The sequence below is a fragment of the Salmo salar genome, chromosome 26 (genome assembly GCF_965601325.2).
Source record: "Salmo salar chromosome 26, fSalSal1, whole genome shotgun sequence".
In the NCBI taxonomy this organism is placed as follows: Eukaryota; Metazoa; Chordata; class Actinopteri; order Salmoniformes; family Salmonidae; genus Salmo; species Salmo salar.
In genome coordinates, this window is record NC_138316.1 from 24,073,404 (window position 1) to 24,100,978 (window position 27,575).

At 45.2% G+C, this 27,575-nt stretch overlaps 1 protein-coding gene and 1 non-coding gene across 6 annotated transcripts in view; one reads left to right on the forward strand and one right to left on the reverse strand.

The window, feature by feature from the left end:
- Positions 1 to 27,575, reverse strand: part of LOC106587461 (spondin-1) — a 146,592-nt gene that overhangs the window by 14,349 nt on the left and 104,668 nt on the right. For all 5 annotated transcript variants that reach the window (XM_082969538.1, XM_014175871.3, XM_014175869.3 and 2 more), the window contains exon 7: positions 19,437 to 19,501. In XM_082969538.1, coding sequence (XP_082825664.1) covers positions 19,437 to 19,501 — 65 coding nt within the window. The remainder of the gene's footprint in view (positions 1 to 19,436; positions 19,502 to 27,575) is intronic.
- trnaa-ugc (transfer RNA alanine (anticodon UGC)) lies at positions 20,539 to 20,614 on the forward strand. The gene has a single exon. It is a non-coding gene; the product is annotated as a tRNA-Ala (tRNA).

Consider the following 27,575-nt stretch of genomic DNA (forward strand, 5'->3'; position numbering starts at 1 on the left):
CTGCCACCCTGTCAATTACAAGTCGGCTTTGTGTTGGGTCCAATGTGGCTGTCAGAGATAAACCTAAGGCCTCCGAGACTGGCTGAGCTGAGCAAAGGGACGCGGTGACACGCGGTGAGGGGGAAGAGGGGACGGCTGGCAGCCTGCTGTGTGTTCCCAGAGGATTAGAGCTCTTACCCATGCTTAGAGGTGATTATTACTGTGTATAGGAGGACAAGTCAGGACTGGATAGGACAGGGCTGGACAGAACTGGACAGGACAGGGCTGAGGTGTGTGTGGTGATAGAAAATCTGATGGATTTACCGGCAGATGAAGAACAGAACAGTGACAGGAGAATAGCAGGAGGGATAATTGTTTCATGTGATAATTGAGCTTCCGTACAGTCTCAGAAGGTGCTATGTAGAACCATACAGTATATCATAACGCCTTTCATTGAGGGCCTAGTTATACCCTAACACTTATACCCTAACACAGTGGTGTCAGATAACTCCTGGTTTACAGGCCACATCAGGCTTGCAAGTGAATTTATGTTGGCTTGCAAAGTGATGTGCAATTCCTATTGAAATCCAGCCAGAGTTAGGATATCCAACAAGTGGAATTTTCTATCACCAGCAATCTGCATTGAGAATGACTGCCATGGTAGGGAAGACTGAAAACGTATACTACCACAATGATCTACACTGGAACAGCCATATCTATAATGGGTGTGTCATGACTGTCCTGATCAGGTCAGGGTACAGGAGACCACCACCCTACAGATTATCTCCCAAAACCCCAACAGAGGAGGAGAGATCTAGGGGTCTGAAGATGTGGGGGTTTTATGACCCCTCACGCCATAATAAACCTTAGGCCACAGAGAAATTCCTTTGTCCTCACAATGGAATTCTGGCCTCAGAACATTAAACATGCAATAAAGGGACTTTGGAACAATGGTTTCCGTCAGCCACAACAGTGGTCATGACGAGAGGTGGAATATGAAAATGTATGTAACTTTTGAATTGTTATTAAAGGTTAAGAGATGACGTTATTATGAAAACATTGTACCTTTAAGAGTTTTCCCAGTATATGCCTGATGTTTATACATTGTACGTTGTGTGGAAAATATCCAAATCAAAGAGAATGTTTTGGTAAAGATGAGATGTGAAGGTAGTGTCTAAAATAGGATTTTAGTCAAATCTAGGCCTTGCCCCTTAACTTGGTCCGCCCAGAGAATTGCCCTAAAGGCGGTTACGCCCACTTCTGACCCAAGGGTATAAGACAGGAGAGTGAAGAATTAACATAGGAGACTAATTGACCCCAAGCTGCAGCGAAGGTCTTACAAAGTCAACGAACCCCAAAACGAAACACAAGGTTGAAGACAAAGAAATCTTTTTCTACACGAGCTACGGACGAGTAGCTGTGTCTAAGCGGGTGAATTCAAGCCGAACCACCCAGCCTCCACTCTCCATTGAATCGTGGTATATACACCGTTCGAGTCCGAAGCTGTGAGCTCTGAGCTACAGAGCTGTCTGTCCTCAGAAGACCCCTTTCAGATCAAGGGCGAGGGATCAGACCACTTAGCCAAGAAGGACACTGACATCGTGAGGACAACCAGAGAGTTGCGCCGGAGAAGTGCGTCATTGAGAAGCCTAAACGACACACGCGGAGCTTCCCACCTGAGACCTCCAACACGTAATTACATCATTATATTCTGACCCATAAGAGCGGCAGTTCGGGGCAAGGCTAGGTTTAAATAAGCATGGCTGACAAATGAACCCAAATGTATATTTCTCTCGTGTACTTTCTTGGTTTCTCTCTCTTTTAAATCCCCATTTTGGGTAACACGCGCCATAGTGTGTTGGCCCGTTATACTAAGTCCTAATCAATAGCTAGACTGTGTTTTGTGTATGTGTATTTTTATCATCATTTTAGCTTGCTAGTAAATAAATAATCAACTAAGATTGGTGTGGTAAACTCATTGGTGAAGCCCGGGTCCGTGCAGATTCCCGGATTATGCGACGTTCAGAATGAGACTGTAGAGGAAATTGATTAATTTAGCGACTGTTGTAAAATCGATATTCTGATATCCTTTGAGTTAATTTGGGAAATAGAAACTCAATCAAAATACTGTTCCCATGGTGCCCCAGGTTGATGAGTTAATAATTGCTTGATTCATTGCTTAATTCATTTAATCACGCAATTATAAACCGTTAATCATTCGATGAGCAACAGTCGTCACATTAACTAATACAACGTCACGACATATGGCGCCCCCTGTGAGGACTCTAAGATAGGACTAGGCCGCACTGTTGGGTTATTCCATATCAATTGTGTAGCAAGATACATACATTCCATTAATAGCTATAGGCAGGACTAGTGCGGGAGAGAAGTGTGTGTGTCGGTCCATTTCACCCAGATACTGGTCGGAATAGAACGACCCCGGTTGTATATCTGACCAAAGCAGTGTGAAGGGGGGTCTACTGAATGCTACGAGCTAGGACATATGTACCAGCCGATGTAGGCATTCTGAGAAATAATACTCGTTGGGCCTAATGTAGTGTTATTTCTGTCGATCGCTTTCAGGAGTGATCTCGACGCTCCGAGAGCTGGCAAGCACCGCTTTTGAAGCATCAAAAGCAAGCCGGGCTAAGAGCCCGGACCCCTCAACTTTCGAGCTTAGGCGGGAACCATCACTCGAATTAGAAGGGGCTGCATCAGGGACATATGCGGTAAAAGATGACGATCAAAGGGGGTGGCTACCAAGTAACCACCACCCTGACAACCACCGCCGTAACAATAGCTACGATGAACGTCCCCAATCTAACAGGTCCCGTAGAGATCAACCTAGCCGACATGCCCCTCCGCCTAACTCTCACAAAGGGTCAGGACACAAGGGTAACAAGGGTAACAAGGGCAACAAAGTGTTCAACAATGATTTAAACGCTAACCGAAATGATATAGAAGCTCTGATAAAAGATGTACTGCATCGTAAGAAATTTGAGAAAGAGGACAAGGATAAGTCCTCATGACTAGGTGTAAAATCGTTGGAAACCGAGTCCGCCGAAATTCATGCAATTCAAGAGGACGCAAACATTTCCATTACCCCCGCCCCCACTCAAATCCCTGTCCAGGTACCGCCCGTTCTAGACACAAGCCCGCAGGTTTTGTCTACAGACTTGGACACGGAGGTGGAGATGCACGAGATAAGCAGCTTTGCAACAGATGATTCCTCTCCCATTCCGATAGAGGACCCACTGGGTCACGTAGGTGACTTATCTGTCTTGGAAATCGACGCAGATTACAAACCGCTCCGTTCTCCCAACCCACTCCATTTTGTTGGGGATATGACGAGAAAAACCAACTCGAACAGGCCATACCTTAGAACAGTCCTGGAGGACTGTGTGACCTGTCACGCTCTGATAGATTCGGGTTCGACAATTTCCCTCATATCCGAAACCTTGCTGGATGAACTAAAAAGGGCAGTGGACCCAACAAAACGTTGGTTGAAAACGGAACATTGCGATACGAATCTTCGAGGTTTCACTCAAGCTACCTCGCCCCTAACCAAACGTCTCCTACTTAAACTCAACTTCGAAAGCGTGTCACTGATACACCCAGTGTATGTGACTAGCATCGAAATCGAACGGATGCTGATTGGGAGTGATTTAATTGACCGTTTGGTACCACTAATGGATTGGAAAACCAATCAAATCTGGTCACAAATACCTATGCCAACTCCGTTGACTTCTCCGCATTCTTCCAAGGCTACCTGCCATACATTGTGCAACGACGTGGGTCCGACGTCAGCATCTGACGCAAACCCGGTGAACTTGGCCATGAGCCCGCCATTTGTGGCAAATGACAATGTGAGTTCGACTCGGAACTTAACTGAACATGAGGTTTTCTTGTGTGGCTTGGGTGATTCACCAGCCGACACTTACCGCCCTCCTCTGATAGGGGGCGTGTGCCTGAACGGCATTATGGCTGAGGATACCAGGCTGGCCACCTGGTCAGAAAAATCCGCAATCAGTTTGGAAATGTTCAACGAAATTTCGAAAACAGCTATCTGCCATCCCCTTGTGCCGAAAACTTTTAGATTTCCACTGGGAACGACTCCCCAGACAACACTCACCGCAATAGGGGTGTGTGCGCTATCGATCCGCATTGGAACCAAGGAATTATCCCACTACCTACTGGTTGTCGCGGACCTCCCACATACAGTGTATGTGGGAGCGGATATCTTGGTAAGATTGGGTGTTAAACTTGATACCATACACCAAGTTCTTTGGTCTTTGGCGCAGCCAAACCAACATGCCTTGTCTTTCGACCCGGTGCGAATGGCTTCCGGGCAGACTATTCCTGAAGCTTGCAAGGCGATAACTGAGTCCGCCATGTTGATACCGGCAAGAACCACAGAGGTTTCTGTAAGACTGAACCTGGCGCCCGGATACCGGATGGAAGGCACCACTGCGTTCTTCCAACCCTCTCCAAAACTATTCGACTTGGGGCTAACTATCAATGGCAACCCACTGTTGGAACTAACCGCTAGATCCACTTACCTCCTGGTACAAAATCTGACTCAAGCGGATATTTCCATTCCTCGGCACACTCAGCTAGGAACATTGATCGATTACGCCTTCCATGATTTTGAACTAGTTGTTCCCGTGATTGGGCCTCTTTCGTCCTCCCTAGACCTAGATGGCGAGGGAGGTACACTGTTTACTTGTCAGTCAAAAGCAATAGCACTAACTCCCGTATTGCCACTGGACGACACATCGGCGTTCCGGCTGGATGTCGATCCTGACAGCAACCTGTTAATATACTCCATCGTCACGGAGGATGATATTGCGTCTCCTCCGGCATGCGAAGTACACTCTTGTGAGGTAACAACCGATGACTCTTCCAAAAGTGACATGCCGTCACCACCCAATGAAGACCTGTACAATGTCGCCGAACCATATCCTGGTTTCCATGCACAGGTAATACAACTACTGTCGGAGGCTGATGCTCTTGTCAATGACACTGAACGCCAACAGTTGAGAGAATTGTTTAATAAACACAGTGAGATCTGGTCGACAGACTCGCTGGATTGCGGGGTTACGGGTATCCATGTGGTGCGTATTCCTACGCCACCCGGAGCAACTCCTACGTTTGTTAGACAATACAAAATCCCACTCGCAGCATACGCAGCAGTACAAGAGATTATCGATTCCTTATTAGCTAAACGGATAATCAGGGAATGTAACAGTACATACAGCGCTCCCGTGTGGCCCGTTCTGAAACCAACGGGTAAATGGCGTCTTACCATTGACTATAGACAACTCAACAAACTGGTTCCGTTGTCTCGTTGGCCAATGACACAGCTCGACCAAGAGTTGCCAAAGGTGGCAAACGCCAAGTACTTCTCCACCGTCGACGTGGCAAATGGTTTCTGGACCATGACAGTCGACCCGCGTGACCAACACAAGTTGGCTTTCTCTTTCTCGAACTAGCTCTTCACGTTCAATCGTTGCCCATTCGGGTATGCGAACTCCCCCTCAGAGTTCAACATCTTCCTGCACAAGGCGATGCCAGACGCAGCCTCTAGGGGGACGATAATTTACGTGGACGACGTTCTCATGAGAAGTGAGACTTGGTCACATCACCTCAATGAAATGGACTACGTTCTCACCCAACTCGTGACTGCAGGGGCTAAGTTGGCCATCATGAAAGGACAATGTTGCAGGACCAAGGTAAACTACGTTGGGCTTCTGGTGGGTGCCGAGGGCATCCTGCCACAGTCTAACCGAATCGAAGCAGTCCGCAACATCAAAACACCTACAAACCTTCACGAGGTGCGCAGCTTCTTGGGAGTATGTAATTACTCCCGTCAATTCATCGAAAACTACGCCGACTTGTCAAAAACATTGACTCACCTTCTTCAGAAAGACACCCCATTCGTTTGGGATGCCACTCACAACGAAGCGGTGGCTTCCTTGAAAAACCTGCTTTGCGAGGCACCCTGCCTGGTATACCCCAACAAAGACAAGACATTCTTTTTGGAAGTCGGTTTCTCAGAGCACTGCCTTAGCGCTGGGTTGTACCAAAAATACGACCAAGACAAACGTGTGGTTGCTTACGCGAGCAAAACACTCAACCCTGCCGAACACAAATACTCAGACTGCGAAAAAGCGCTGCTGTCGACAGTCTGGGCAATCAAACACTTCACCAGTTATGTCGGCGGACAAAAGGTGATCATAGAAACATGTCACCAGCCTGTGACTTTTCTGAAAAGCCAACGAATCCGTGAGGGTGCTGTACACAACAGCAGGATAGCGGCTTGGCTCATGACGCTGCAGAGCCATGATGTAGTAATCAACTACGCAAAAGCAAAAAACCTGCCTTTGGGCAGTGTTTTGGCGGTGTGTCAACACTGTGGTGACGATGAAACCGACTCCGGACCACCCCCGCGTGACATCGCTCCGCCATTGCCTTCGAACCATCACTATTTCAAAGAGAACGTGTGTCTCGACATGCCGATGGCATTTGTAGATGGCTGTTCTTACCGCCATCTAGACCACTTGCAAGCTGGGGTGGGATTGGTATGGCACAACGACATTCCGTGCAAACCACTTCAATTTCAGCTTGGCAACAAGACCAGCCAGTTTGCAGAAGTGGCTGGCGTGCTGATCACCCTGCAAACAGCGGTAAAACACGAATTGGCAGAACTGGCGATCTGCACCGACTCAAACTACGCGAGACTCACCTTCTTATGCCACTTGCCGTTTTGGAAACAAAAGCACATGACTACTTCAAGTGGTAAAGAGGTGAAAAACAAAGAGCTCATTCTAGCTTGTGATGACCTCATCACCAAACACGACATACAGGTGTATTGGAAGAAAGTCAAGGGACACTCCAAATCACCTGGTCGTGACAAACTTGGCAACGACCATGCTGACAGCATGGCGAAATCTGGTGCAATTCACGGCACCCCTTGGGTGTTTGATGCTCGAGACGAGAAACCCACTGAGGAAGCTATGGTGTCTGCGGTAACGCGTAGCCATGTAGCACCACGGAAAACGTCTTCGCACGAACATAATGTGCTGCTAACGCATTCATTCATGAATGGCGACCTGGTAGCAATGCAACACCAAGATGAGTCCCTCGCCACTTTGATGGCATTCCTGTCGGATCCTGTCAACCACCCAGTGTCCGAACTGGCTTTGGCAGGTTCACACGACTTGCGTTCGCTGTACGCAACTAAACAGCACCTCACACTTGTAGATGACCTATTGGTGTATGTTTCAGAAACCGACACCGCTCGAAGGTGGGTGGTTCCTAAAACACAGAGGGGGATAATGATAGAAAGGAGCAAGAAAGGAGCAACCAATCAATTGTCAGAATCTTGAGGAAATATGTGGCAGCCAACCACAAAGATTGGGACCTCAAACTCCCATTGGTACTGATGGCAATCAGAGCCACACGCAACAGGTCTACGGGAATGACACCCTTTGAGATGATGACGGGCCGGCAAATGACCCTTCCACTGCATCTCCTGTACCAACCGGGAGATGTCGCCGCAGCCACCGCCTACACGGCTCATCAATACGTGACCGACTTGCGGAACCATCTCCAGACTACCTTTGCGTACGCTCAAGGACAATTGGAAAGAAGTGCAGAAGGTGACAAGACCTATTACGACAAAAAGGCCTCACACCAGGTGTTCGAGGTCGGAGATAAGGTGTGGTACTACATATACACCAAACCCGCGGGCGTCGCAACAAAGTTCCTGCCCCACTGGACGGGGCCACACGAGATTGTGGTGAAGCTATCACCTGTAGCTTACCAGATCAAAATCAGCAAAGGTCGACAAAACGCCACATTAAAGTGGGTCCACCGGAACCAAATCAAGTTGTACACTCCCCCCATGGGAATAGAAGGGGTGCTAGCCAGCACCGAATAGATAAAAACCCTAGCAAAACCAGAGGTACTAAGAAAATTCTTAAGTACCCTCAGCTGATCCCTTCCAGGAGACCAGTACGTTGCACCTAATATCTTTTATTCTCTTCCCAGCTACCAGATATACATCTGTTGTCACTAGTGATATCGTCCTGCGCTGTACTGATTAAAAATAAGAAAAACAGAAAAATAGTTGTCAAAACAATTTTTGTTTACGAATACAAATAACTGAAATAATCCAACAATCCCTGATTATGCATTTCTGTAGGATGGAGTTCCTTTGGATGATCCTGACACTCTGCGCCCTGGTCAAAACCAACCCAGCAGACGTAATCACGAACGGACCCCCTACGGGAATCGTTCTCCGCGACGATCCAGGACTCCTCATAACTAACTGCAGAGTACACACGCAGAGGGTATATGTCCGCCTAGATGCAGAGAATGTGTACCGCCAACACATTCCACCTGCGGCGCATTTGAGTTGGGCCGGGGCTGACTGGACCAGCCAGGCAATTAAGCACGCCCAGCTAGACACTGCCCATATGTTGGCCCAACTCCAAAAGTTCACAGTAACACAGTCAGAACTAGCTGAGCCCAGGCGAGAAAAACGATTCGTCGGGGCGCTACTATCGATAGGGGCAGCCGTAGGGTCACTATTTGCCCTTGGTACCACTGCCGTCAACGCAGTCAGTCTAGCCACAGTCAAGAGGAATGTTAGGGAGATTACTGAAGAGATGCCACTTATCCAGCAACAGATGAAGGCACAGGCCCTTAGGTTGCAACATGTGGGAAAGTCTCTCCAGGACACTATTCTGGTGGTCAACACACACGCTACTCTCCTGAACAAAACTATCCTGTCTGTAGGAAAGCTAGCAGAGGTCATGAACCATGACTATGCCCATGTCCAATTGGTTCGATTGTTACTGGAGGATTTTCTCCGTGAAGTTAGCTCTTCTATGGACCACTTGGCCATGAATAGAATCCCCTCATATCTAGTGCCCCTCTCAATGGTGCACAACATATTGACCTCAGCTACTTCAACCACGATAAGGCCGTTACAGTCACATTTGGCCTATAGTCTGGGGTCGGCCATCCCAATACACGTTGATGTTGATCGTAATGAAGTGGGTTTTCTACTGACGCTGCCGGTTGTTGAACTGGAGAATATCTATAGATTGAAAACGGTTCTCAATGTAGGATTTTGGCGCGACAGTACCCACGTAAAGATTGCCACGCCCCCAGTTGTAGCTTACCAGGAAAACAACCCAGATTTCTATCTCACCCCTAACCTGCTAATGTGTACTCTAACCAAAGATGTCCACTACCTTTGTCCTAGCAAACCATTTGTCAGGGATAACACCGAGCGTCTTTGTGGTATTAAAGCTATCACCAGCGAAGAACGCTGTAGAGCCAAACTAACAGCCAGGGATGGGGCCACCACCACACAAGTGGAGGTGGTAGGGAACCGATGGTTGGTCAACACACCGTTCGCGTCCGCCACTATGACTTACGAACGCCATGACTCCATCACCCAATTGAACCTCCCCAACCAGACTGTTTTTGTTACGGTACCAGAGGGGGCGATTATTCACGTAGACGACCTCGCTCTATACCGCCTTCCCGACGACCGGATAGACACAGAGATTGAAATGCCGGACGCTTTTGCTAAACGTTCCCTTGAGTTACCACAAGCCATTCAATACCAAATCCAGTACGAGGGACCCATGACTGTTGATCTTAGCGTACTGGATGAGGCACTGTTAGTCGACCCGACTGACTACAGACCAAAAGATTGGTCTGTCGCCCGCTCTTGGACGGTGCCGGACAGTATCCTGACTGTGACTATGATCCTTGGTCTCATTTCCCTTGGCATGTGCACCTACTACGTACACAGGCGCACACGTGCAATGGAAGACCTAATGAGGTCATATACTAGGATCACCCGTGGGACCGAAGCGATCCCGATTTTTGGAAAGTTGGCAATGGATCCGGAAACCCTCTTACAAGGCCCAGTCCCAGCCTCCTCTCCAGAACTCGCTAGGTCAGCCCAGTAATGTCCCTAATGTAAGCTTTGGCCTTCAGGGGCCAAGTTTTTCCAAGTGCCTTAACTACCCACCTGCAAGTAGGATCACCCTAGACATGACATTAGAGACAATGCCATGATAGAGCTATTTAGCCTAGACCTTGGACATATATAGAACATAGTCCATATTAGATGATTAAGGTGTGGTAGACATATTTTGTATACTTTTATGTTTTTATTCAAATTTTTCGTTTCATTACCTTTGACACTTAGGAAGCCTTAGAGCCAAGACGCCGCTCGTTTGGGGAGGAAATGTAATGATGTATTGCCTGAGTGTTGTGCATTATTAACGTCTGCCAAGTTACTGCCTAGGTCCACTAGCCGGGATAACCGGACGACGGGCCAGAACACAGAGCCACTGCCAGACCTCCTAGGTCCATTCTGGTGGTGATCCACAGCTTGCGGAAAGCCTACCAGGGTGAACCACCAAAGGGGGGGGGGGGGCTGCTCTGATGATCCACAGACCAGGACATCTGATGGTCATTCTTATGGTGGGTTGCAACATGCAGAATCATTCCAAGTTGAACCTACCAGAGGGGGACTGTCATGACTGTCCTGATCAGGTCAGGGTACAGGAGACCACCACCCTACAGATTATCTCCCAAAACCCCAACAGAGGAGGAGAGATCTAGGGGTCTGAAGATGTGGGGGTTTTATGACCCCTCACGCCATAATAAACCTTAGGCCACAGAGAAATTCCTTTGTCCTCACAATGGAATTCTGGCCTCAGAACATTAAACATGCAATAAAGGGACTTTGGAACAATGGTTTCCGTCAGCCACAACGGTGGTCATGACGAGAGGTGGAATATGAAAATGTATGTAACTTTTGAATTGTTATTAAAGGTTAAGAGATGACGTTATTATGAAAACATTGTACCTTTAAGATTTTTCCCAGTATATGCCTGATGTTTATACATTGTACGTTGTGTGGAAAATATCCAAATCAAAGAGAATGTTTTGGTAAAGATGAGATGTGAAGGTAGTGTCTAAAATAGGATTTTAGTCAAATCTAGGCCTTGCCCCTTAACTTGGTCCGCCCAGAGAATTGCCCTAAAGGCGGTTACGCCCACTTCTGACCCAAGGGTATAAGACAGGAGAGTGAAGAATTAACATAGGAGACTAATTGACCCCAAGCTGCAGCGAAGGTCTAACAAAGTCAACGAACCCCAAAACGAAACACAAGGTTGAAGACAAAGAAATCTTTTTCTACACGAGCTACGGACGAGTAGCTGTGTCTAAGCGGGTGAATTCAAGCCGAACCACCCAGCCTCCACTCTCCATTGAATCGTGGTATATACACCGTTCGAGTCCGAAGCTGTGAGCTCTGAGCTACAGAGCTGTCTGTCCTCAGAAGACCCCTTTCAGATCAAGGGCGAGGGATCAGACCACTTAGCCAAGAAGGACACTGACATTGTGAGGACAACCAGAGAGTTGCGCCGGAGAAGTGCGTCATTGAGAAGCCTAAACGACACACGCGGAGCTTCCCACCTGAGACCTCCAACACGTAATTACATCATTATATTCTGACCCATAAGAGCGGCAGTTCGGGGCAAGGCTAGGTTTAAATAAGCATGGCTGACAAATGAACCCAAATGTATATTTCTCTCGTGTACTTTCTTGGTTTCTCTCTCTTTTAAATCCCCATTTTGGGTAACACGCGCCATAGTGTGTTGGCCCGTTATACTAAGTCCTAATCAATAGCTAGACTGTGTTTTGTGTATGTGTATTTTTATCATCATTTTAGCTTGCTAGTAAATAAATAATCAACTAAGATTGGTGTGGTAAACTCATTGGTGAAGCCCGGGTCCGTGCAGATTCCCGGATTATGCGACGTTCAGAATGAGACTGTAGAGGAAATTGATTAATTTAGCGACTTTGTAAAATCGATATTCTGATATCCTTTGAGTTAATTTGGGAAATAGAAACTCAATCAAAATACTGTTCCCATGGTGCCCCAGGTTGATGAGTTAATAATCGCTTGATTCATTGCTTAATTCATTTAATCACGCAATTATAAACCGTTAATCATTCGATGAGCAACAGTCGTCACATTAACTAATACAACGTCACGACAGGTGCAATAAGTCAAATTATTAACAAATTGGTTTAGTTTACAAAAATTTATGTTATTTATCTTTGTGTAGCATAACATGTATTAACCAATCAATGTCCATGCAAAAACACATTAAAACAAACAATTCTGAAAATCACCATGCAATAGAGCATGCTGGGAAATATGATATACTCTATGGTTCTATATAGAACCCTTCTTTCCTTCCAAAGAACCCTTCTTTCCTTCCAAAGAACCCTTCTTGGCTTCCAAAAAAATATTCTTGCCTTCCAAAGAATCAAAAAAACCTTTCTTCCAAAAACGTTTTTTTTTTTTTTAGGATCTAGGTAGAACCCTTTGGCTTACAAATAACCTCTTTCTTCCTAAAAGTGTTCTTCAGATCAAAACAGTTCTTGGTAGAACCCTATCCCTCCACAAAGAACCATTTTGGAACACTTTTTTGAGGAGTGTAGAGAGTGAGACATTGCTGCAGCTACTCTAGCTAAAATACTATAATCAAGAATTCCCAGAATAAACTTTCAAATGTTTATCCTTTAATCTGTTCAAGTCTAAGTACAGTGAACATCACTGTCCATCACCTATTGGGACAGTTGGATAGATATCATGTAATGGGTATACGGTATATTTGATTAGACTCTCTCTCTACTTCCCTTTTTTCTTCTCTCTTCGGCGACTCTGACACTGTCCCTCCCTCCCTCCGTCCCACCACCCACATCGCCAGCAAACATGCTGTCTCTGAGTGACAAAGACAAACCTTTTAGCTCATTAAGGGCTGCGTTTTCATTGACAACCCCTTATTTCCCTGTCTGTCTGTCTGTCTGTCTGTCTGTCTGTCAGCACAGTGCTAATCAACTGGAAGCCTCAGAGAGCTGGGGTAGTCCTGCTGTCTTTAGAAAGGGTCTGATGAAACATATAGGGTGCTTTAAAAAGACGAGGGACTCACTACTGGACATCATGGAGGTAACTGTAGCTGTCACAGGCACAGCCATTCCTGTTCTGAGAGAGATAAAGGGGTGTGTGTGATTGAGAGGGGGTCAGACAGAGCAGAACAAAGAGAGGAAGATGGAGAGAAAAAGAGGGGTGTAGGCTGTCTTCTGTGGGGACCGTCTGAGCACATTAAGACTCTGGAGAGTGTGTGCGCATGCTTGCCTTCATGTTCGAACGTGTGTTTGAGAGAGGGATGGCTCTGTACTGTGACAGTGACAGAGAACACTGCCCAGCAACGAAGATTCCCACAGCAGATTGCTCTGTCTGTGTCACTAGCACATTGTGCGACACATTGTTGTTGTGTGTGTGTCAAATCAAATGTTATTTGTCACATACACAGTTGGCAGCAGGTATAGAAGGTGCAGTGAAAAACTTGCATGCTCGCCCCTCAACATGGCATTACAATATCAAACAATATTAATCAGAGGTCAATGAAAACTAACAAGTCATTAGAGGAATGTAGTATGCATACTAACAAGACTGATATCTACACAATAGGATATACAGTATTCACGTGCTATGTCAAGTATGACTATGTTACAAATATAAAGTGGATAGTGTCTTGGTCGCACAGTTGAATAAATAGTATATTATTGAACAGCTGTGTTAACTGTGTGTGTGTGTGCGCATGTGAGTGTCCATGTGTGTTTGTGCTTGTGTGTAAGGGTTTATGTCTGGAGAGTCAATGCAGATAAGGTGAAAATAGTCTCTAAGGTGCAGGTGTGTGAGTGTCTGTGCCTGTGTGTGTGTCTCTTCACAGTCCCCGCTGTTCCATATGGTGTATTTTTATCTGTTTTTTAAATCTTATTCTACTGCTTGCATCAGTTACCTAATGTGGAATAGAGTTTCATGTAGTCATGGCTCTATGTGGTACTGAGTGCCTCCCATAGTCTGTTCTGGACATGGGGATTGTGAAGAGCCCTCTGGTGACATGTCTTGTGAGGTATGCATGGGTGTCTGAGCTGTGTGCTAGTAGTTTAAACAGACAGCTCGGTGCATTCAGCTTGTCAACACTTCTTACAAAAACAAGTAGTGATGAAGTCAATCCCTCCTCCACTTTGAGCCATGAGAGATTTACATACATATTATTAATGTTAGCTTTCCATGTATAAATCCACTATAATTGAGAATTTCAATAAGCATTTTTCTAAGGCTGGCCATGCTTTCCACCTGGCTACCCCTACCGCGGTCAACAGCACTGCACCCTGCACAGCTACTCTCTCAAGCCTTCCCCATTTCTCCTTCTCCCAAATCCAGTCAGCTGATGTTCTGATAGAGCTGCAAAATCTGGACCCCTACAAATCAGCCGGGCTAGACAATCTGGACCCTTTCTTTCTAAAATTATCTGCCGAAATTGTTGCAACCCCTATTACTAGCCTGTTCAACCTCTCTTTCGTGTCGTCTGAGATTCCAAAAGACTGGAAAGCAGCTGCTGTCATCCCCCTCTTCAAAGGACGGGACACTCTTGACCCAAATTGCAACAGACCTATATCTATCCTATACTGTCTTTCTAAGGTCTTCAAAAGCCAAGTCAACAAACAAATTACCGACAATTTCGAATCCCACCGCACCTTCTCCGCTATGCAATCTGGTTTCAGAGCTGGTCATGGGTGCACCTCAGCCACGCTCAAGGTCCTAAACGATATCGTAACCGCCATCGATAAGAAACAATACTGTGCTGCCGTATTCATTGACCTGGCCAAGGCTTTCGACTCTGTCAATCACCACATCCTCATCGGCAGACTCAATAGCCTTGGTTTCTCAAATGATTGCCTCGCCTGGTTCACCAACTACTACTCTGATAGAGTTCAATGTGTCAAATCGGATGGCCTGTTGTCCGGGCCTCTGGTAGTCTCTATGGGGGTGCCACAGGGTTCAATTCTTGGGACAACTCTTTTCTCTGTATACGTCAATGATGTCACTCTTGCTGCTGGTGAGTCTCTGATCCACCTCTACGCAGACGACACCATTCTGTATACTTCTGGCCCTTCTTTGGACACTGTGTTAACAACCCTCCAGACGAGCTTCAATGCCATACAACTCTCCTTCCGTGGCCTCCAACTGCTCTTAAATACAAGTAAAACTAAATGCATGCTCTTCAACCGAACGCTGCCCGCCCCTGCCCGCCCATCCAGCATCACTACTCTGGACGGTTCTGACTTAGAATATGTGGACAACTACAAATACCTAGGTGTCTGGTTAGACTGTAATTCTCCTTCCAGACTCACATCAAACATCTCCAATCCAAAGTTAAATCTAGAATTGGCTTCCTATTTCGCAACAAAGCATCCTTGACTCATGCTGCCAAACATACCCTCGTAAAACTGACCATCCTACCGATCCTCGATTTCGGCGATGTCATTTACAAAATAGCCTCCAATACCCTACTCAATAAACTGGATGCAGTCTATCACAGTGCCATCCGTTTTGTCACCAAAGCCCCATATAAAACCCACCACTGCGACCTGTAGGCTCTCGTTGGCTGGCCCTCGCTTCATACTCGTTGCCAAACCCACTGGCTCCAGGTCATCTACAAGACCCTGCTAGGTAAAGTCCCCCCTTATCTCAGCTCACTGGTCACCATAGCAGCACTCACCTGTAGCACGCGCTCCAGCAGGTATATCTCTCTGGTCACCCCCAAAGCCAATTCCTCCTTTGGCCGTCTCTCCTTCCAGTTCTCTGCTGCCAATGACTGGAACGAACTACAAAAATCTCTGAAACTGGAAACACTTATCTCCCTCACTAGCTTTACTCACCAGCTGTCAGAGCAGCTCACAGATCACTGCACCTGTACATAGCCCATCTATAATTTAGCCCAAACAACTACCTCTTCCCCTACTGTATTTATTTATTTATTTATTTTGCTCCTTTGCACCCCATTATTTATATTTCTACTTTGCACTTTCTTCCACTACAAATCTACCATTCCAGTGTTTTACTTGCTATATTGTATTTACTTTGCCACCATGGCCTTTTTTGCCTTTACCTCCCTTATCTCATCTCATTTGCTCACATTGTATATAGACTTGTTTTTCTACTGTATTATTGACTGTATGTTTGTTTTATTCCATGTGTAACTCTGTGTTGTTGTATGTGTCGAACTGCTTTGCCTTATCTTGGCCAGGTCGCAATTGTAAATGAGAACTTGTTCTCAACTTGCCTACCTGGTTAAATAAAGGTTAAATAAAAAAATAAAAAATAAAAATATTTAAGGGCCAGCCGTGCTGCCCTATTCTGAGCCAATTGTAATTTTCCAAGATCCCTCTTTGTGGCACCTGACCATATGACTGTGTGTGTGCATGTGTGTGTGCTTGGATGCGTACATGCGTGTCGAAAGGTGACAGGTGTATGCGTGAGATAGACATATTCCCAGAGAAACATTGAAGCGGATTATGTCAGGTTATCTACAAGTGCAAGTAGAACAGTGGGACTGAGAGGGAAACCAGATGAAACCAGACATCCTCTCAAACGTGGTTTACCTACCAAGGACAGACAGACAGACAGACACAGACCTTAAACTCAAAGTGGAAAGCAGCTGCATCGACCCTGAGTCTCCAGTTCACTGTGTAAAATGTATCAATCCAGCCAGGGAGGGCAAAAGCAAACATGTCATTTAAAAGGACATTGTGAAAACGACAGGCAGGGAGAATGATGTGTTTACATGTCAATAAAACACGGCCTGAGGGAAGGAGGAGGAACGTGAACACCACACAAAGGAAATTGATTCCTTCCAAGTCCAGCCCGGCTAATCCCCTGGCGTGTATGCAAATGAGGCAGGGGGTAATTTCCTCAGTGCGCCGCAGCGTTTTTAATTAGGCGAGCTTCCCTCAACGATAGGTCCAGCAAGCCTCGTAAATCCGTCTCCGTGATGACCATAATGCTGACCTTGGTGTGGCGGCGTGGAGCAGTTGGTTGGTTGGAGATGACACTGGTGGAATTCTATTCCTCCCTCTCTTACTTTCTCTTCCTCCCTCTCTCTCTCTGACCACATCTCCTTCTCTGTTACTCTCTCTCTGTGTCCATCTCTCCCTATTTTGGCTAATTTCTCTCTTTCTCTCTCTCTCTCTTCCTCTCCCTTGAACATGTTATGAGTCTCAGGAGACAGACTGCTGTAGCTCTGCTGTGTGTAATAATGGCTGTCATATCTGCACCCCTCCGCTCACCCACCTCCCTCGCTCCCTCTCCACCCTCCTCTGACTCTCTCTCCCTTTCCTTTGCTCCAGCCACCACATCTCTCTCAAGATGACTGACCACTTTAGTTCGAAATCAGTACAAGTGATCACTGTGGATCAAAGGCACTAGAAAGGAAGTTGGATAGAGAGACAGGTAAAGAAAAATGTGGTTACATAAACACAGTGTATTCATTAATGTTCTAGTCCCATGATGATAGTTCTTCCAAACCCCTCCTAACCCAACACTGATCCCAGATATCCCTGAAACTGAAGCTCCATCTCTAACGATCTGCCTTGGATCCTTCAGACATAATAAAGAGCTGTTTTCTAACCACTGATAATTAATCAATGTCTATTTCTCTCTCTCTTGCTCTCTCTCTCTGTTTATTTTCTCTCTCCCTCTTTCTCTTCTTGAAAGGCAGGGTAGGAGGGTTTGTTAATTGGCAGGCAGCTGTGTAGTATAGATCAGCCTGATGTCTTGATACACAGGAGCCTGCAGGAGGCCATTAACCTTGATGGAGAAAAACCCCTCCAGGAGTTCTATCAATCATCATCAAAACACACACCCTCTTACCCCACACACATACATACACATGTACACACAAGTGCAGTAACATAAGCCCCCTTCACTAATTCACACACACACACACACACACACACACACACACACACACACACACACACACACACACACACACACACACACACACACTTTATGAATCACATGTACAAACACATACAAACAACATTTATAAACACGTTCAAAAACATGTACCATCATGTACAAAGAAAAGTCACATGCAATCCCAACAGACTAATTTTAAAGAATATAAAGAAACATCCTTCAATTGCAGGAGCAATTAACCATTTATGCACCCTACTTTCAAGGAAGAAAACCTCATGTACAATCAGAACGTGTACATTTCCACATCACACTACAATCAAGAACCTCTACCTCCCCCTCTCCTCTTCCCCTCCTCTCATCCTCCCTTTCCTACCACCCATCCCCTAAACCAGTGGATTTGATTTCCTCTGCATTTACACAGCCACTTTATGATACAATTAATTTGCTGGCATATAAACAAGATAGTGAGCTAATTACCCTCTGTGTATTTGATTGGCTCTGTCCCTAGCTGTGGCTGCCTTTGGAAGCTCTCTTTGGAGTCTCACACTCAGATCCTATGTGAGAGTGTTTTTTACATTGAGGATGCTTTTCTCTCTGTGCTACCTGTGCTAACTAGCTCCTTGTTTTTCTCCTAAATAAGAGATGAAATGAAGGTTTATGCATGCAGGAGTCTAAAGGATGTCTAGGCACACTGATCAGCTTGGTGCATGTGGAGATGAGCTAGCAGATTCAGGCCATGTGCTTTTAAGTGGCTCCACGGCACCTCATTTGTGTGCTTGGGAGGCAAGGCATGATTCAACGTGAGTAGATGAGCGATGAAGAAGACCTTGCAGTGTGGTATAACTCATGCATTTGTGAAAAGAGAGAAAACATGGAAGGAGCGAGAAGAAGAAGGGTGAGGGTGGCATATAGAAAGGAGAGAGAAGAAGAAGGGTGAGGGTGGCATATAGAAAGGAGAGAGAGAAGAAGAAGGGTGGCATATAGAAAGGAGAGAGAAGAAGAAGGGTGGCATATAGAAAGGAGAGAGAAGAAGAAGGTGAGGGTGGCATATAGAAAGGAGAGAGAAGAAGAAGGTGAGGGTGGCATATAGAAAGGAGAGAGAAGAAGAAGGGTGAGGGTGGCATATTGAAAGGAGGGAGAAGAAGAAGGGTGAGGGTGGCATATAGAAAGGAGAGAGAAGAAGAAGGGTGAGGGTCACATATAGAAAGGAGAGAGAAGAAGAAGGTGAGGGTGGCATATAGAAAGGAGAGAGAAGAAGAAGGTGAGGGTGGCATATAGAAAGGAGAGAGAAGAAGAAGGTGAGGGTGGCATATTGAAAGGAGGGAGAAGAAGAAGGGTGAGGGTGGCATATTGAAAGGAGGGAGAAGAAGAAGGGTGAGGGTGGCATATAGAAAGGAGAGAGAAGAAGAAGGTTGAGGGTCACATATAGAAAGGAGAGAGAGGAAGGAAAAAGGACGTTGCTGCAGAATGGGTCAATCCCTCAGGAGAAAGTGTGAGTGAGTTAGTCAGAGAGAAAGAGTGAGAGAAACAGAGAGAGAGAGAGAGAGATGATAGAGGAGGTTACTGTTGGACTACTCACACATTCAAGGGTTGCCAGGCAGGCCACTGCGCCTTCATTTTGATGACTGTCAGGACGTCATCACCCTGAGAGAGAGAGAGAGAGAGAGAGAGAGAGAGAGAGAGAGAGAGAGAGAGAGAGAGAGAGAAAGAGAGAGAGAGAGATAAAAAGATATTTGCTCAACAAATTCACTTGTCATCTGACAGATAGAGGCTCAGCCATATTCACCACATTACTCTTCCAGATGAGGGGAGAGAACGAATGAAGGTCAGTTTATTTCCCCCTCATCCACCTCTTCCCATTTTCTCTCTGAGACAAAGGAGTGATAAATACAGTGTGCGTCACTTCAGATGGAGCGCCGGCATCACCACTTCATAAAACCTGCATAAATATTTAATCAGTAGCTCTGGACACCGCAGGGCTCTCTGTGTCACTGCTTGAGAGAGAGGGAATGTCTCTGCGCTGGTCCCAGATCAGATAAAACACTCAAAGCACAGAGCAGGATTTAACCCCAGACTGAACTCAGACCTGAGAGAGACACAGCTCCCTCGACATCCAGTCACAACAAAGAAGAAACCTTGAGAGTTATGAGAAAATGTTTCATCGACATCAGTTTTGCCTTTCTACTAGATTGGATTGTGAAATAATAGTTCTCCTGTCCATATCATAGAAATGTGGTGTGGACATGAAAATATTATATCAAATCGGTTAATGTTCAATAGTAAACATATCAGTGGGATAACAGCATTATACATATTAAACGCTCTGGCCCATTCCAAGTGGAAACCATATTTCTTAAGCGCAAAGCACAATAGGATCACTGTGACCGCAAAATACACAATTAAAAGTGTTTGAGCACCACACTGGCTCATTTGCGCCCAGCCCTTTTCATTACGGCTGCAATTTATGACATCACATTGTGGCGGTAATGGCTCTTTGGCTGTGAATAGGTGGCTAGCAGCTGACTAGAACATTCTGTTTGTATTGTTATAGCTGAGAGAGACTGTGTGATGTACAGTAGACTGAAGAGTGCATTCTGCCATGTGTGAAATGAACCAAACCAAGCTCTGGGCTTTTTTGATGCCTTTACAAAATGGTACAGATAAAGCACATTAGAATACATGGTCCCGTGTGGCTCAGTTGGTAGAGCATGGTATTTGCAATGCCAGGGTTGTGGGTTCGATTCCCACGGGGGACCAGTACGGAAGAAAAATAAAATATATGAAATGTATGCATTCACTACTGTAAGTCGCTCTGGATAAGAGCGTCTGCTAAATTACGTAAATGTAAATATATTGGTTCATATGTAAAACAGCAATTATAAGGCTATCATTTGGCTAAGACTGCAAATGGTGACATAGATGGAAACAATTTGTCCCAATGAACATCGAACACAAGTCCTCAGAAGAAAAGACAACTGCAGCTTAACACATCTTGTCAGACATCTGCCACTGGGCATGTTTGCACCGGTGGCTACTGTAAAGATGAAAGTGAATTATCCGGTGCCAGATCATTGCTTTACAAGCCTCCAATAGAGGATTCTGTTCCAATACCATCCAGTCCCACTCCTGTATGCTGGGTAATCACTTTTTAATGATTTCCTGTAAGATAATTACCCATTGTAAAAGGCTGTGAGCCCCACCCAGTCATACAGAGCTGACATCCTTTCTTTGTCCTCCAGAGCTGCATCGCAGGCAGGCTTTTGTTCCAGCCCAGCTCTAACACACTTGATTTAACTAACTGGTCTTCATCGAAGACCACAATTTGTAGATTATTTGAATCAACTGTGTTAGTGCTGGGTGGGGAAAAACCCTGCACACACTGACAGCAGTTCAAAATCCCTGTTCTGACCTCTAGATCTGCACTGCCAGTACATGTAAGCAGTCATAAGGCTTATTCATACTGCAAATGACCTCTGAACCTTTTTCCCCACCTCTCTTAACACATTTACTTGTAATACCAATGGTATCACAGCTAGCTCGTGGTAACACCGTCTCACTTCAGCAGTCAGCAAAAGACACACACCCTTTGAGACCTGGCCTGATTGCCCCAGCAGCTCTTGTGGATAACCTGTTCCCCTCCGGCTAAGTGATGAGGCGCTCTGTAATCAGCCAGGAAGCCTGACTGGAACCTAATTGGGGGGTTTGTGTAGCACCTCTGAACTCCACTGCTTCTGTCTACTGAATGCGGTGGGAAAGGCAGTGCAGGATCCAGCTAGCTCTGGTTGAGACAGCAAAAACCATATGGTCGTTTCCAAATGCCATGAGGGAACGGGCTACTATCACTGAATACATAAACTACATGCACTGGACACAGAATACACAGAATATGTAACAGAATGTGGGCATACTTATCAACTAGATGTACATCTTACAGTATGGCAGAACCTGTATCACAAATTGTACTGTATGTATTGGGTGATTCATCACAAAACTAGAAGAAAACAGGACCATGATTTTGGGGATTTTGACTAAATGTTGTCCATAGAAGGGTATTGGAGGAAGTATTGCTGAGATACATTTGTCGTTTGTATCTTAAAGCATAATTGAGAAATAATTAATTGAAGTTGGGACATTTGTGACATTTTGGCCTTACCCATAAGACACCATAATGTTTCATCTGTAAGTGCTAAAAAGAAACGATTTGTGTCATATGAAGCTTTACCGCTTGCTCTGTAATGAGTAGTAGTTTAATTGCAATAACAATTTTCTTACATGAATTTAGGAATATTGAAAAATATAAACATGAATAAAGGAGGCCTGGGTAAGGTCAACATTTCACACATATTCCAACTTCCAATAATATCTATATTTTTTTATTATGCTTTAAGATACAAATGTCAAATATATGTCAACAATCCTTCCCCCAAAGGACCTTTCTATGGATACACTTTCATGAGAATGAAAAAGATCATGGTCCTGTTTTGTTCAGGTTTCATTAGCAATCCCCTTATTGTGGACCACCTCAGCGTCAACAAACAGGTTCGTCTGTACCAGAAAGCACAAAACAAACGGATAAACTAAGGCTGCTCATTTGAGCATATACGCCGTCAAGACTCCTCTTCAATTCTTGCTGTGTCTATTGTTGTGAGTCTATGCCTCTCTGACACATCAGAAAAAAAGAAGATTTGATTCATCTTTGTTTCAGACAAGTGCTTTGTTGCCAAAGAAACATAATGGCCCAGTGTTGTTCAGAATAGCTCTGTCGGCTTGATGATTGTGTTTTAGATTTGGACTTGAAAGGAAACATCAGGGAAATAGATTAATTAAACTCTCCACTCATGGTGAAGAGAGAGAGAGAGCAAAAGAGAGAGAGAGCAAAAGAGAGAAATTGAGAGAGACAGACAGAGAGAGCAAAAGAGAGAACAGAGAGACTGACAGAAGTCCCTAAAAAGCAGATGAAAGAGAAAAAGAGAGAGAGAATGAGCCAGCCACTGTAGTGGGATGTGTGCTGATGAGGAATGTGTCTGAGCACTCAGAGGTCTGTGTGAACCATAGCTATGTCTAATGACACCACTGCTCTACTCCAGACTCCAATACTCCACTCCAGCCCCCATAGAGCTTCATTATAGCATTACTCCTAAGGCAGAGAGGGTGATTCCAACAGGATCTGTTCTCTCCTCTCACCGACCCAGAAGGAACACACTGACAGATCTCTGGATGTGGATGGCAGTGTATGTGTGGTGTGTGTGTGTGTGTGGTCTGCTTCAAAAGGCACTCCAGGGAACAAAGAGATAGAAGGGGGACAGATTTTTGAAGCGCACTCAATCCACTTCAGAACATCCTGCCCTGATCGCTGCATTCTATGTCGTGTCAGCCAGCCCCAGTCCCCAGTCACTTTAAAATCCATTTGATTTAATTGAACCATCCACAGGTAGTGCTCTGGCTCGGATCGTTAAGGTAGCCTATTCCTCCACCACTTTCAGGACGCCGTCAAAAGAGTACGCCGCAACAGGCTTCTCAACACAAAGCAGCAAGGAAGAAAAGCATGTGCTTTTAGAGCAAATTACTTTTTTACAGTTTTCACCAAAAGGAAATGCCTTCAAAATGTGTTTGAATGCTATAAGCAATTTAGCTGCCCCATCACTTGGGATCATGGTCCCTTTTTTCGGGGAAATTATTTTCAAACTTTATTTGAAAAGCCTAAGTGGGGATTCTTTCACTCATATCTCTCCTCCCTCTCTTTCATTCTCCCTCTCCCTCCCTCTTTCATTCTCCCTCCCTCTCTTTCATTCTCCCTCTCTCTCTCTCTCTCTCTCACTCTCCCCTCTTCTGCGCTCTCTTTTTCTCTCCCACTCTCTCTCTCTCAATTCCTCTCTGTGATGATACTCTCAAATCTCATACAATAGATAATGAACATAATCCTAGAGTAGCACCTGGGAAGTCTCTGATTGGACACCACTGTGCTAATGATTGTAACATCCACTCAGCGTGTTGTGAATGCTAACACAACATCAGCTAGCCAACTGCAGGGAGGATATGTATTGAAGATGATCGATAGATAATAGTGTAATGATGCTATTGTTATAATGAATGGTACAATAGTCAATAAACGTATGAGTTCATACTGAGTGAGTGGATTACTGACATGCTAGAATAGTACCGGAGACTGTCGATTGCGGCAGTGCTCTTTTCTAATACATGTAAATAGACTATCTGGGAAAGCTGTATTGGCATTGTAAAATAAAGTGTTTCTGTCTCCAGCTTAGATTTGTCTCTGTTCCTCTCATTGTCGGACTGAGGAGGGGGACCAGCCTGACAAACCAAATCAAATTTATTTATAAAGCCCTTCTTACATCAGCTGATGTAAGCTGATCAAAGTGCTGTACAGAAACCCAGCCTAAAACCCCAAACAGCAAGCAATGCAGGTGTAGAAGCACAGTGGCTAGGAAAAACTCCCTAGAAAGGCCAGAAGAAGAAACCTAGAGAGGAAGAAACCTAGAGAGGAACCAGGTTATGAGGGGTGGCCAGTCCTCTTCTGGCTGTGCTGGGTGGAGATTATAACAGAACATGGCCAAGATGTTCAAATGTTCATAGATGACCAACAGGGTCAAATAATAATAACGATCACGGTGGTTGTCGAGGGTGCAAATAATCTCATTTCATTTCAGCACAAAATAACAAGATGACCTCTTTTTAAAAGCCCTCCATCTCTTTTTAGGAAAGATTCCAAATGAATATGATGTATGAGCTCAGGTTGCTGCTTGTAGAATTTAATTTAATGAAGTTGACAAAGGTTGTAAATGTAATCACACTGAAAAGGTACAAGGTGATGTTAGAGATATATAAACTCAGCAAGAAAGGAAACGTCCTCTCACTGTCAACTGCGTTTATTTTCAGCAAACTAAACATGTGCAAATATTTGTATCAACATAACAAGACTCAACAACTGAGACATAAACTGAACAAGTTCCACAGACATGTGACTAACAGAAATTGAATAATGTGTCCCTGAACAAATGGGGGGTCAAAATCAAAAGTAACAGTCAGTATCTGGTGTGGCCACCAGCTACATTAAGTACTGCAGTGCATCTCCTCCTCATGGACTGCACAAGATTTGCATGTTCTTGCTGTGAGATGTTACCCCACTCTTCCACCAAGGCACCTGGAAGTTCCCGGATATTTCTCGGGGGAATGGCCCTAGCCCTCACTCTCCGATCCAACAGGTCCCAGACGTGCTCAAAGGGATTGAGATCCGGGCTCTTCGCTGGCCATGGCAAAACACTGACATTCCTGTCTTGCAGGAAATCCCACACAGAACGAGCAGTATGGCTGGTGGCATTGTCATGCTGGAGGGTCATGTTAGGATGAGCCTGCAGGAAGGGTACCACATGAGGGAGGAGGATGTCTCCCCTGTAACGCACAGCATTGAGATTGCCTGCAATGACAATAAGCTCAGTCCAATGATGCTGTGACACACCGCCCCAGACCATGACGGACCCTCCACCTCCAAATCGATCCCGCTCCAGAGTACAAGCCTCGGTGTAACGCTCATTCCTTCAATGATAAACGCGAATACAACCATCACCTCTGGTGAGACAAAACCACAACTCGTGAGTGAAGAGCACTTTTTGCCAGTCCTGTCTGGTCCAGCAATGGTGGGTTTGTGCCCATAGGCGACATAGTTGCCAGTGATTTTTTTTAAATATATATATTTTTTTATTTTACTAGGCAAGTCAGTTAAGAAAAAAATTCTTATTTTCAATGACAGCCTAGGAACAGTGGGTTAACTGCCTTGTTCAGGGGCAGAACGACAGATTTGTACCTTGTCAGCTCGGGGTATTGAACTTGCAACCTTTCAGTTACTAGCCCAATGCTCTAACCACTAGGATACCCTGCCGCCCCATGTCTGGCAAGGACCTGTCTTACAACAGGCCTACAAGCCCTCAGTCCAGTCTCTCTCAGCCTACTGCGGACAGTCTGAGCACTGATGGAGGGATTGTGCGTTCCTGGTGTGACTCGGGCAGTTGTTGTTGCCATCCTGTACCTGTCCCGCAGGTGTGATGTTCGGATGTACCGGTCCTGTGCAGGTGGTGTTACATGTGGTCTGCAACTGCGAGGTCGATCAGCTGTCCACCCCGTCTCCTTGTAGCACTGTCTTAGGCGTCTCACAGTACGAACATTGCAATTTATTTCCCTGGCCACATCTGCAGTCCTCATGCCTCCTTACAGTATGCCTAAGGCACGTTCGCGCAGATGAGCAGGGACCCTGGGCATCTTTCTTTTGGTGTTTTTAAGAGTCAGTAGAAAGGCCTCTTTAGTGTCCTAAGTTTTCATAACTGTGACCTTAATTGCCTGCCATCTGTGAGCTGTTAGTGTCTTAACGACCGTTCCACAGGTGCATGTCCATTAATTGTTTATGGTTCATTGAATGGCAAACAGTGTTTAAACCCTTTACAATGAAGATGTGTGAAGTTATTTGGATATTATCTTTGAAAGACAGGGTCCTAAAAAAGGGACGTTTCTTTTTTTGCTGAGTTTAGATGGATGTGTGTGTGTGTGTGTGTGTGTGTGCATAACTGTTTGTGCATGTGTGTGTTCTGCATGCTCGCAGATGTGAGCTTTTTCCTCAACTTTATATAATTGCCTTTGTGTCTGACCTTCCTTCTCTAGGTCTTCTCTGCTCACTGTGGCCTTGCTCATTACCATAAAAACCTTGGGAGGGAATTTATAGCATCTCTCCCTCTAGGAGAGGCCAAGCTGATCTACTGTACAGAGGGCTTACAGGCTACATCTAACCAGTAGGTTTAAATAGAAACAAACACCAGAGTTCAATATACAGTACAGACAGGTACATCTGTGAAAGTTAAGGATAATTTCACAGACCTCTGTAAAGGAATAACGCTACTAAAACAACTTGCACTGCACTTATGTTGGATTGATACACAATAATTGGTGGAAAGTATACAAGGATCAACCATAAAACATGCATTATTTTAGACCCTTTCTGGCAAGCATACATACCACTAATCCACATGGTGGACACAAAATGCATCTAAAAGATGACATTGTCAGGAGACTGCAAATCACACAATTGTGCTAGATATTTCCTTACCTGTGTCATACTAAGGAACCATCACATTGAGCATACACTCTCTCAAGCCATCAGATTGCAATAATGGCTTCCGGAAGGACACAGATAAAAAAAAAAAATGTTGGGGGTTTTACCTTAAGAGTGTCTTCAGAGGTACTCTGTCTTTCTCCCCATCTCTAGATCATCAAATGGACCATGCCTCGACAGAACACATTAGTTGTCTGCCTGATAGAGTGCCACTTCGTCCAGACTATTTTAACCTGGTAATTACCATAACTATAAACCAGCGGGCTAGGTAGAATTTACATGGCAATGCCTCCCACCTGTCAAGTTCTAGTGGTAGCCAAACAGGTAAAACTTGATAACTTGATATAGTTGCACGGGCTCTCTAATAAACCTCAGGCACAGCAGATCATTTTCTATTCTTCCATCACTAAGATAAATAACACTTAGTGAAAGGCTGTGTGCTTTAAAAGGTTAATACTTTCACCGTGGTCTCGTCTCATTCCCAGTCCCTATGGAGAGAGGAAATTTAATATGTGGCCTTTTAATTGGCAGGTCTGGAGTCTGTCTATCTGATCACGTCAGTGCAAGCAGTAGCCTCGTCTGCCTCATTCTCTGGCCCAC